Source organism: Arvicola amphibius, chromosome 13, assembly GCF_903992535.2.
Source record: "Arvicola amphibius chromosome 13, mArvAmp1.2, whole genome shotgun sequence".
Classification (NCBI taxonomy): Eukaryota; Metazoa; Chordata; class Mammalia; order Rodentia; family Cricetidae; genus Arvicola; species Arvicola amphibius.
The window spans coordinates 71,019,410-71,031,823 of record NC_052059.1 but is presented as its reverse complement, the minus strand read 5'-3'; the positions used below and the strand labels follow the sequence as shown (position 1 = coordinate 71,031,823).

General features: G+C 45.3%; 1 protein-coding gene across 3 annotated transcripts in view; it reads left to right on the top strand.

Moving 5' to 3' along the window:
* The first annotated feature begins 462 nt into the window (after nt 1-462).
* Nucleotides 463-12,414, top strand: part of Saysd1 (SAYSVFN motif domain containing 1) — a 29,910-nt gene continuing 17,958 nt past the window's right edge. The window contains exons 1-5 of one of the 3 annotated variants that reach the window (XR_005283017.1): nt 463-723; nt 5,011-5,333; nt 6,853-7,000; nt 7,719-7,878; nt 12,009-12,222. Coding sequence is in view for 1 of the 3 variants with exons in the window: in XM_038310557.1 (XP_038166485.1) it covers nt 514-723; nt 5,011-5,333 (533 nt within the window). In the remaining 2 variants the exon portion in view is untranslated. Of the gene's footprint in view, nt 724-5,010; nt 5,334-6,852; nt 7,001-7,718; nt 8,699-12,008; nt 12,223-12,414 lie in introns of those variants that run through there. The other 2 variants (XR_005283016.1, XM_038310557.1) reach the window with 2 other exon arrangements.

Genomic DNA, 12,414 nt, shown 5'->3' with positions numbered 1-12,414 from the left:
GAGAGGAGAGAGAGATTAATAAATGGAGGTGTGCACAAGCTTCAGCGAGGTTGGCATACCCCATAACAGGAAGAAGGTAGGAAGCGTCCTGCCTTCATGACACGGGGAACTTCCCAAACACCACAGGCCTCCTCCCTTGTCCTGGGATGGCTTTCTCACTGTGGTGCGGATCACTGGCTCCCCGCAGGCATACTCCATGGAACTGAGGCCAGACGGTGGGGACCAGTTTGCTGAGGTGAGGTGCAAACACGTGAGAACTGGGTTCTGCGGCCCGACCAAAAGCCAGAAACACACAACGGTTCTCGTAGTTTAGCCCGGGGAGTTGGACACGCCGTCCACGAGCGGAGGAAGAGAGAACTGCTCCAGGATACAATCAATATGACGTCACAATGTCTGGGAAAATAGCGGCCAGACGCAACCGCAACGCGCAGGCGCAACAGTGAGCCACCCGCGCAGGCGCAAGGCGGCCCAGGAAGGGCCGAGCACGCGCCAGAGAGCGGACGGGCGGACGCTATGGAACAGAGGTTAGCCGAGTTCCGGGAGGCCCGCAAACGGGCCGGGCTGGTGAGCCAACCCTCCACGGCGAGGCAGTGCGAGCTGACCTCAGCAGCGAAGGCGGAGCCAGCGGCGGCGACCCCAAAGACAGCCATGGGCTGGCTGCGACGCTTCCTGAAGCGGAAAGCAAGCCCTGCCATTATGCGGGCCCGGCCCAACCAGGCTCAGGTGAGGAGAGAGGCCAGCATCTTGAAGCCCCGCCTCCGCTCTGGGCCACGCCCACGGCTTCTGACGCTCATAGCCCTTTGCAGCCCGTGTGCTCTCTCCTCGCCAGCACAGTGGCTGAATGCCGTATTTCCCCAATGTGTGTCAGCACGTCCCAGGCACGGTCCTGTGCAGCAACTAATTGCAAAGAGAAAGCGAAGGTCTGGGGACCTCGAAGAAAGAAGCATCTCTGCACTTGAGTTGTTCACAGCCAGTTAATAGAGGTGCCACGTGGCTTTGAGAAACAGCTGCAGTCCACTGCTAGTGGAGAATAAAAGGTCTAATTGGTTGTTGATCAAAAGTGGCAGTGATTAAGGCCTCACTTTATTCACACCTTGGGTAGAGGTAGCCAGTGTCTCAGGTAGCTTGTGTTTTAGAAAGGGGATTTGGAGGTGGGAAAGGTTTGAGACTGTGGCCATACCACTCTGAATGCAACTGATTTCTGAAGCTAAGCAGGGTCAGGCCTGGGGAAAAGGGTCCGACTACAAAACATTCCGAAGTGTGGTCACTGTAACTGCCTGTGGTGGTGTACATGAACTTGCTTGTCACTGTTGGACTAGAGAAGGGTATCCCAGTTTAATCGTGGGTGATCATGGTGGAAAAAGTTGGATTAATATCCAATTGAATCTGTGTCTTCACGTAGTTCTCATCCTGGCAGGGAGACTTGCCTGTGAGGTGGGAATGTCTGGGTGGAAATATAAACCATTCCAAGGAGAAAATGTGTGTTCTAGTTTTGTTTCTGTTACTGTGATAAACACCATAACCAAAAGCCACTTGGGGAGGAAAGGACTTATTTTAATTTACAGGATATAGACTTGTCTACAGGCAGATCTCATTTCTCAGTTGAGAGTCCTTCTTCTCAGAAGACTCTAGTTTGGGTCAGCTTGACAAGAAATGAACCAGCACACTATGCTTTTTCAGCAATCACAAGGCCTTAGTTTCTTGTCAAATACATGCCAGGCGATGGTGGCGTACACCTTTAATCCCAGCACTCGGGAGGCAGAGGCAGGTGGATCTTTGTGATTTCGAGGCCAGCCTGGTTCCAGGACAGGCTCCAAAAAAAAAAAAAACCTCTGTATGGGGGGGGGGAGAGCCAAATACATACCTACAAATACATACCTGGGTCTGCCAGCTGTAGGAAGTCAGCAGAGGAAATGGAAGGATAGACTCAGTTTGGTCTCTTAACAGTGAGAACAGACTTTTATTGGTCTGAGAAGCTGACACACCCAAACCCTGCTGTTCAGTGTCTGAGAGTACAGGGAACATGCCATGGAGGGCTGGGGAGGGGAGAGCATGACTGCCAGAGCCAGAAACTGCGTTTCTGGATAAACTGCTTTTTGAGTCCTTGGAGTCAGTTTGTTTGTACAACCTCTGGACTCAGGGTGAGACCTCTGGGCCCTAGTGTGTTATGGGAGTGGGCTGCTTTCCTGAATTCCATGAGTGGCAGGTGTTTTGAAGTCTTTGGCGTGTTTTATGGTCCTGGTTTGGGAGCAGGGTAGGGGGGATTTTCTTGAAAGTGAAGACCTGTAATCCTAGCTACTTAGGAGACTAAGGCAGGGGATTGCAAGTTCAAGACTCGACTGTGACCCTTTCTCAGATTTTTATTTTTAAAGTTTAATTGTTGGAGTTGTAGCACTGTGGTACGGTGCTTCTTTTGCATGCATGAGATACTAGATTCGACTTCCAGCACTGCTGAGAGAGCTAGTGAATACATTAATAAATAAACACAGGAATAGAATCAGTAGTAGAGCACGTGACTAACATGTTCAGGGCCCTAGGGTCCATCTTCAGGACCACCCCCCAAAATAAACTGGTACAGTAGTGGGTGCATGCCTGTAATCACAGCACTCAGGAGCCTAAGGCAGGAGGATTGTGAACTTGAAGCTGGTCGGGGCTATGTAAGTGAGACACCATGTCACAAACAAAGCTGAACTCCACCCCCAATCCATATTGTACCAGAAACAACTCATCTTGCTCACATTAAAATTATTTCCTGTCTGGTGGTGGTGATACACACCTAATCCCAGCACCCAGAAGGCAGAAGCAGGCAGATTTCTGTGAGTTGGAGGCCAGCCTGGTCTACAAGAGCTAGTTCCAGGACAGGCTCCAAAGCTACAGAGAAACCCTGTCTCTAAAAACAAACCCAAGCAAACAAAAAAAGACAATGTCTAACCCACACAAAGCATTCTTGACTCATTTCTGAAGGAAAATGAAATCACTGAGTTGAGCCTAAAGAAGCTTTTTTTTTTTTTTTTTAACTCAAGAGGAAGCTTTTTTTTTATTAAAAATGTGGAAATTGATGACAGGGAATGCTGGGGTGGGACTGGGACTGGCAGTGGCACTAATCACTCTCCCTTTCTTAGGGGACTTGACTTGAGGTTCGTTTCACTATATATAACCTTTCTGTGTTTGCCATGGTATAAAAATTCTTATTACAATTTTCTAAATTGCAATATCCATGCCCTTTATCTCCCTCTGCCCAAGTGTTCCTGGAGGAAAGTAGTCCCCCCAATGATGAGGTTGTGTCCTTTATCTCCGTCTGCCCAAGTGTTCCTGGAGGAAAGTAGTCCCCCAAATGATGAGGTTGTGTCACTTTGTGGTTATCTAGAAAAGCCCCTAGTACAGAAATTCAGCCCTGGAGGTTCATTCTCCATCCTGGTCTGCAACTCCTTTGAGCTTTGGTTCAAAGGGCTCTATTGCTCCTGTGTTCTTTCTGGAGCTAAGGAGACAGCTCATGCAAGTGTGAGGACCCGAGTGCAATCCCCTGCTCCCACATAAAAGCTACACTTGGTGAATTGTAATCTTAGCACCTCTGGCCAGCCAGTCTATCCTAACTGATGACATCCAGGTTCATTGAGAGATCCTGTGGCAAAAATAAATGTGGACAGCAATAGAAGTGATACCCGGTGTCAATCTCTAGTGTGCTTCCCCAACCCAAATCTCACTTTCTATACCTTTGTTTGTCTCTGGAAAGGGCCCTCAGCTAGGAAGCAGCTTGCTACTGGAGTCATGGAAATGTGTTCTCTGAGCCATGCCTATTAGTAATGTTTGAGCACAAATGCTTTGCACATTGCTGTTGTGGAAAAGGCAGATGGGATGAGCACTAGACACAATTCTCAGTCAGAGGAATTTTCAGATGTTCTCCTGTGCTTGTCCCCTTTGGCATTTTGTTTGCCATTAAACTCTTCCTGTTTTCCCCCTCTAGAGCACCTAATTAAATAAAAAGGGCAGGAAATTTTTAGGCCCTTGTTTTTCAAGATGCAAGTAATGACCCATTCATGGATGATAAAACCAACATAGGATCTTGTTTCCTTTAAAGTTGCTGAGTAATTTGGCATGCAAGAGAGCTTTTCCAGGCAGATAGTACTGATTTTGGTTTCCATACACCTGTGTACTGGGCTATAGTATAAAACCTATTTCTTGCTATGTATCCAAAAGAAACTTGCAAAAACTTAGAAAATAGCAGACAAAGCTCCTAAAGTGACCTACATACCAGGGGCTTCCCTTAGCACCTGGCCTGGGTCTTCCCACAAGAATTTTGGATTTTAACATGCAGGCCATAGGATTGATTTTATTGCAGCTGTGTGGGTAAAGGTAGTATAGAGAACTCATTGAACATTTGTGCACAGGCTGGCCTGTGGGGAGACAAGGAGTCTAGCTAGGAGGTGCTTCCCAGGCCTTGGGATGAGCGATGGAGACATGGGTAGGACAGTGTGGTGTAGGGTGGTAATGACCCTAGTGGACAGCATGGCTTTTTTTTTTTTTTTTTTTTTTTTTTTTTAATGTGAAAGGAGTTTTTGTTTCTTGGTTTGGGTATGGTCTCCATCGTAGAACTGAGTTACTCTGGACATTTCAACCCACCTCATCAAATCAGCACAAGTGTGTTGGCTGTGACTGGGGGACAAGTTCTGCAGCTACAGCATTACCAATTATTGGTCAGGTTCTGTTGGGGGCACAAAGGTTTTGTTAGCAGCCAGCTAATCTGAAGAAATGGCTCCCATGAATAGGTCCCATCTCAATACTGGCAAGTTTTTGTCGGGATCACATCTTATTAAGTGCCAATCAGTGTGATTTGTTTGGACCAGGGTGTCTAAGCTCTCTGGCAATGATTGCTTTAGAGAGGAATGCCAGAAAATAGAAATCAGTGAGCTAGCAACTGTCCTAGAGCAGTTAAGTTTCGCCTTTTCCAATTAATTGGATCCTCTTGGCTCCGTTACCTCCCATTCTTACTTCCTTTCTTCTGTGTCCTAGGAAGAAGCTCAGCAGCCTCCACAGAGTGCAGCGGTCCCTCTGCCTTCATCTCGACACCAGTCTCTCCTGACTAACATCACCTTCTTGAAGGTTCTTCTCTGGTTGGTCCTGCTGGGTCTGTTTGTAGAACTGGAATTTGGCCTGGCTTATTTTGTCCTGTCTATGTTTTATTGGATGTATGTAGGGACTCGGGGTCCTGAGGAGAAGAAAGAGGGGGAGAAGAGTGCCTACTCTGTGTTCAACCCCGGGTGTGAAGCCATCCAGGGCACCCTGACTGCCGAGCAGCTGGAGCGCGAGTTACAGCTCAGGCCCCCGCAGGGGAGGTAGGACCTGCCTCAGCTGGTCTTTCCACATTCTCCACTTTTCCCCTCATCGGCTGCAGTTTCATTTCTGGACTCCTCTTTGATTTAGGTGAAATTTTCTAAAAGACATTCACTGTGGGACTGGTGCATTTATAAAAGCCATATAAGAAGGAAGTTGGTTTGTCTCATTACTGGAGAGTGGTCATAGTGGCATGTTACAGATGCGTTGCATGATTCTCTGGTTTACCCAGTGATTTGATGGATGAGCAGGCACATTGGGGCTCTGTATTACACCCAAGCACTCTTTTTAAGTATTTTGATATTTGCTTATAGCCATGTTCCAGGTCATCCAGGTGGACTGGTCTCATTTTTTTTTTTTAATGTGTGAGTGTTTTGCTTGAATGTGCCTGGTACCCTTAGAGGTCAAAAGAGGAGATCAGATCCTCTGAAACTTGAATTATGGATGGCTGTGAGCCACTATGTGAGTACTAGGAACTGACCTAAGTCCTCTGCAAGAACAAGAAATGCTTTTAACCACAAAGCCATCTCTCTAGCCCTTCAAAAAAATTTACAGAATTATTTTCCCAAAAGGTTTAAGTTGCAAGTTTTAGAAAGTTTTGTGTCTTGCTTCTCTTTTTGGTCATCAGTATCATTGAAATTTAAAATGTCTTCAGGATACTTTCCATAGCAGGTCCCCTATGCTGCCCATCACATCTTTCATCATGTTGCTGCCTTGTCTGTACTTGGGGAAGAAGAGACAGTCTCAGCAAGACAAAGCCATTATTAGAGACAAAAAAATTATTTGTATAAATGTTTGTCCACGTGTGTAAATTTGTACCACATGTGTGCCTGGTACCTGTGGAGGCCAAGAAGATGGTGTCCAATCCCCTGGAATTGGAGTTATGCATGATTTTGAGCTGCCTTGTGGGTTCTAGGAACTGGGTCATCTGTAAGAGCAGCTAGTGATCTTACCTTCTGAGCCATTTTTCAGCCCCAATATTGAAATTTGATAAGAGGTTATTAATGCTAAGTTTATCAGGTGAAATTCTCGATTGTGTGTGCAAAGGGGAAGGGCCAGGAAATAGGACTCTGTACTGACTTACTAATTGGGTCATATCTCATTTTCTTTTATGTATTTTTGAAAGGGTCTCCTGTGGAACTCACACTTGTGTGGTTTTGGTTTATATATATTGGTGCTTTGTACACTTTAAGTGAGCACTCTGCCTCTCCTGCTAATGTAGACTCAGCAGGTCTCTTGTCTGTGGGCTCTGGTTGGCAGCTGTGTAGACAGCAGCAGTTAGGCCTGGTTTGGGTGTGGCTTCCTCTTCCAGCACAATGCTGGAGTTTAGGTTCATTCAACTCTGGCCTTGCACCTTTCTGTGAGTCACACTGGTGAATACAGACTCCAGTTTTGTTCACACTTAAGGTTTTAAGAAATTAACTGGTTCCTTCAGTAATTTTTCCCTTTCAGAGTTAAGCTATAACTTAACTTACAAGTTACTATAAAGGTAACTTCATTTGTGTGTTCTGGTGCCCATAGAAGCCAAAGGAGGATATTGGGTCCCCCAGTTTTAGAATTACACAGGCTGTTGTGAGCCACCCAATGAGGATGCTGAGGAGAGAACTTGGATCCTCTGGAAGAGCAGCAAGCTCTCCTAACTACTGAGCCATCTCTCCAGCTCCTGAAGGTAACTGTAATACCTGTGAAATATTAAATAATAGAGGTCTTTTGTTACTTCTTTTGTTCTTCCTTATATGTTCTACTTATGAAGCAAATTTAGTTTTATCTAAACTTACCTCTTGTTATTGAGTACCTGCACCCTCCTAGCCATGATAGGAAACACACAGACCTCTTGCCAGTCATGGCCCTATTGTACATTCTTGCTTACCTCTCCTTAAAAGTTGTCTGTACTACTGGCTTTGCCTTCTAGGAAACGTGAGGTGCAAGCTGGTTACATATCTGCAGGGAGGAGAAGCAAGGATAGTTCATGTTTGCTGTTTTTTTGTCAGATCATCAAGCTTTATTTTGATGTAGTCTTAATTTTCTGGATTTAGACCTGTTGACCTCAGAATGGCCACTTGAGTCTTCACTAGTAGCCCCGGATGAGATTGCCATTAAAGGTAGCTCTGTCATCAGACAAAGAGACACAGGAAGGCACCGCAGTAGTTGCATGTGGAAGTGCTGTTTCTGTCACCTTTGGGGTCTTACAGGCATATTGCTTTTGCTCTTTCTCACAGAATCTGGCCTGGTCTGCTCATAGGCAGGGCCACATTTATCCCCAAGTAATGAGGGTTGATTTCTAGTCCAGTTTCAAGGTTCAGAGCTTCTTTAGGAATTTGTCTCCTGGGGGAAGCTTAGCTCCTCTGGCTGCCACCAAGGTTTATTCCTTCTTACTTTAACCTTAGGGCACCTGTGAGCCCCTGGACTCTGACCTGCAGGCTGGTGGGCCATCAGATTCTCTCTCCTCCCTCTCTCAGGCTATCATGGGAATGGTACTCCAGGAACAGCATTCGTCACGGCGCTGGCCCTTGCTGAGGGCTTCAGGCTGGGGATCTTTTACCAAGGGTAAGTTTATGCTGCCAGGACTATGTATCGAGCATGGCAGTCTGTCCCTGTTGCCTTTGGTTGGTTTGCACCGTCAGATTAGGCTACTGGGTCTGCTACAGAAAGGAAGTTACACAGTTATGAGAAACAGCCATCCTCATCTGGGCAGAAGCAAACAGAATGGGAACATTGTGTTAGGTTCCTGACACTTCAGCAAATATTTGGAGGTTCGCTGGTTTTGGCACACAGAGAGCCCCCTGGAAACCGTTGGTGGGAAAGAACCGAAGAATGAATACAGGGGTGGGGTAGAAGCCCGAGGATCATGTTGCCACCAGGGGCAGTAGAGAGCTGCTGCAGCCTCACCTGCATCCCTTCACCTCACACTCGATTATTTACATTAAGAGGAAACCCTCTGGAATGCTTCTTGGAACCACTTTTGCTGTTTTTGTTTTTGTTTTCCTTTTCCTTCAGGCATTTTTTTTCAAGATAGTAAAGACCTCTTCACAGGTCCCGGGAAGGCTCTGACAGCTCCCAGCAGTTATTTATTATACACATATTTTAAGATAAAACAGCAGCCCCTCTCTAGGGTTAGCAGGCAGCCTTGTAAATTCCCTGTCCACTTTTGAGCTTCAAAGGAGCTGGGGCACAATGTCTAGGAACTTACTTAGCTAACAGAAAACTTGGTCACCAAACTAGAGAGGGTAAGATTTTGAACTCAGTGCTTTGGTTTCTGTTGCACTTTTATTTTGAAACATTGAGCATTTGGGCCAAAGATTTAGATTGTTCTAAAAAAACCGAGTACACAGAGAACCATGTCATAGGGGCCAGGTATGTTGGGAGAGCTGGCTCAGAGACAGAAATCAATCTCTCTCTCTCTCTCTCTCTCTCTCTCTCTCTCTCTCTCTCTCTCTCTCTCTCTCTCTCTCCTCTCTCTCTCTCTCTCTCTCTCTCTGTGTGTGTGTGTGTGTGTGTGTGTGTGTGTGTGTGAGAGAGAGAGAGAGAGAGAGAGAGAGAGAGAGAGAGAGAGAGGTGTTTCTGTGGCTTCGGATGTACATGTGGGTGCCAGTGCACATGAATACCTATGCTTGTGGTGAAAGGCTGATATGGGATGTCAGCCTCAGTTACTCCACCATATTCCTTGAAACAAAGTCTCTCACTGAACCTTAATTCAGCTCCTAACTATCTGACTGGCCAGCTCTGGGATTCACTTGACTCTACCTCCCCAGCTCTGCGGTTACAGACACAAGCAGCCTTCTATGTGGCACTGGGGTCTGAACTCAGGTCCTCATGCTTTACCACTGAGTCATCTTCCCTGCCCCAAATCATTTCCAATTGTGAGTTTTATATATCATCCACCTCCCAAATCCACAGGAAATACATCACAATACTCCTTGAATGGAAATGATCTTAGTATAAAACTTTTTCTTATGCATATGTATCTATGATAATGTTAAATTCATAATATAGGCACTGCAGGTGATTAGGGATAGCCGATAATCCAGCAGACCAGTTATAACAATATACTGTAATGAATGTTATTTAAAACTTGTGAATTTTTCAATTTAGCATGTTTTATTCTTTGTCGACCACACAAGTAACAGAAACCACAGCAAACAAAAAGAGACACCACTGTACTGTATAAGGTGCTCTTTATTTGTTTTTGCAATGGTCTCAGATAGCCCATGCTAGCCTCAAGTTTATTGCATAGCTAAGGCTTGTCTTAAGCTTCCAGTCTTCCTTCTTTACTTCCCAAGTGCTGAGATTACAGGTGTGAGCTACCACTCCCATATTAGATGTTCTGAAAAGTGGTCTATTGGGCCCACAGCTTAGTTTGTAGGTGGCTTGCCTAGTGTATCACCTAATTTCTTGCTGCTATGATGAAATACCATGACCAAAAATAACTCAGAGAAGAGTTTATTTTGGCTTATGGTTCCAAAGGGAGAGTCCGCGATGGGAGGAGAGGCATGGTAGTGGAGAGCCAGAGCAAGAGGCAGAAAGGTCCCATGGCAGCCCCACACACAGGAAGCAGGGAGCATAGAGTAGAAACTGGGTGAAGCTACAAACTCTCAAAGCCCATCCCTAGGGACATGTCCTCTAGGAAGGCTCCCATTCTAAAAGTTCCATAGCCTCCCCAAACAATTTCAGCATCTAGAGACTAAAGTTTAAATACTTAAGCCTGTGGGGGCCATTCTCACTCAAACAGCAGACACAACAATGTTCCAGGGATGAACTTTGTTTCTAGGACATTAAATTAGACACTAGTGGTGCATGCCTGTAATCCCCAGCACTGGGGAGGTGGAGGCAGGAGGTTCCAAAGTTTAAGGACATTCTCAACTATATAGAGAGTTCGAGAGAAGCCTAGGATACATGAGGCACTGTCTGAGAGAGAGAGAGAGAGAGAGAGAGAGAGAGAGAGAGAGAGAGAGAGAGAGAGAGAAGAGAGAGAGAGAGACAGAGTGTGTCTGAGGGCCAGGAGAGGTGGCCCAGTGGATAAGCATTTGCTGTATAAGCTTGAGGATTTGAGTTTGAACCCCAGTACCCACACATAAAGCTGGACAATCCTTGTGTTGTGGGGGGCGGAGACAGGAGGGGGTACTGCCAATGTAGCTCCAAGTTCAGTGAGAAACTGTCTTAGGAATATACTGGAGAATGATAGAGGACACTTTACATTGTCTTCTGGCCTCCACATGCCTGTGTACTGACATGCACACCTATATACACGTGCATATACACCACACACACACACACACATATACACACATGCATGGACACACACATTTTAAATAAAGAAGAAAGGAATGAAGGAAAGAAAAATCGGGAGAAAAGAAAAGAAAGTTGGTCCCTTTGGAAGACTCCTTTAGTCCTGTTAAATGTGACTCTGGGGACCCCACTCACACCACAGAACACCTGCCTCCCTGACTTGAGTGCTTCAGTGTACTACAGCTCCCAACATCAATTGGAAATGTAAACTAGAAAGCAGATCTGATGAAGATTACATCTAAGCAAAGAAAGATGGGAGTGGTTTTAGAAGGGGGCACCAGGCTTATAATTTTCCAGCTATTCATTCGGAACAACACAGGCAACTTAAAACAAGGAAGCTCTCAGAAACTGTAATTAAAGGCACTTTACTTCCTAAGTTTTCATTTCAGAAAATTCTGGAAATACAAAAAGAACAAATTTGATTGTTGAATTTGTATGCCTATATATCAGAAATCAAGAGATTCCTAGGGTGCTTGTGAAGGACCTTACCTTCTTTCTTATTTAACCTCAAACATGAGAGCATCCTATTAATGTACAGTCCTGTGCTTGCTTGCTTCTGTTTTCTTTTTCTTTTCTTTTCTTTTCTTTTCTTTTCTTTTCTTTTCTTTTCTTTCTTCCTTTCTTTCGTTCTTTCTTTCTTTCTTTCTTTCTCTTCTTTTTTTTGGAATTGGGTTCTTTTTTTTTTTTTTTTTTTTTTTTTTTTTTTTTTTTTTTTTTTTTTTTTTTTGCTTATGAGGTTTTGTGTAGGGGCCTTCCTGGTTTGGAACTCTTTCAGTCTGTAGTGGGGAGTGCCTTTTGTCATCCATGCCTTTCCCATTTATCCCCTTACAGATCATGTGACCTTCTTAGGCTGGTGCTAGGTTCTGGGCTTCCCCAGTCAGCATGGAGAACCTGATCTTGTCAGCATAGAGGTCTCGTAGGCTCCTCTCAGGCAGATGGGGAAGGCAGCCCAGAGTAAGACAGCTATAGTGCAGTGTGTGATGTCTAAGGGAGGCTGAAGGAAAGGAAGGGAGGGACATCAACCACTTGCAGTCTGGAAGGAATTCTGGAGGCAGGGACACTATACTAAACTCTAAGGGGAATCAGATACTACCAGAAAAGAGTGTGGGAGCAAAGAGGTGACACTTATGTGTAAGGAAACATCTTGGAAGAGTGGTGATAATCACTGAGAGATTGATACACCCAAGAAAATGACTGGATTCTGGGAATTGTATGTTAAGAAAAACAAAGTGAAGGACTTGTTGCGAAGCAGTTTCAGGAACGTTTGATGCCTTCTGCTTATTTCCTTACTTTCTTCCCTTCTCTCTTCCCTCCTACTCCCCTCATCTCTCTATTATTCTCCCTACTCCCCTTTCCTTGCTTCTCATTTTCTTCCTGTTTTTCTTTTGTAGGCATGCTCTATCTTACATTACCCAGGCTGGCCTTGAAGTGATTACCCAGCGTCCACACAGTAGCACTCAGGCGTGTGTCACTACATCCAACTTGCTGTCTTTGTTCTTAAGCTAATAACATTTCTTAGTAATTATTTATTATCAACATGTTTTTATAGTTTTCCTGTCATAGTTTTTGGAGCCTGAGGCTATTAGCTGGAGTTCTCTATGCTTGGTGGGGACAACGGTCACTCTTTGTACCACATGAGAGAGGTGGTGAGCACCTGGGAGAGTATCCTGCCCTGTTTAGTGTGCATGTCCAGCTTAGCACTGAAGATTCCTGCAGAGTGTAGAGCAATGTGTGAGTGATCCTAGCTTGTTCCGTGAATGTTCCAGTCCATTGTCTGAGGAAACACTGTTCTATTGC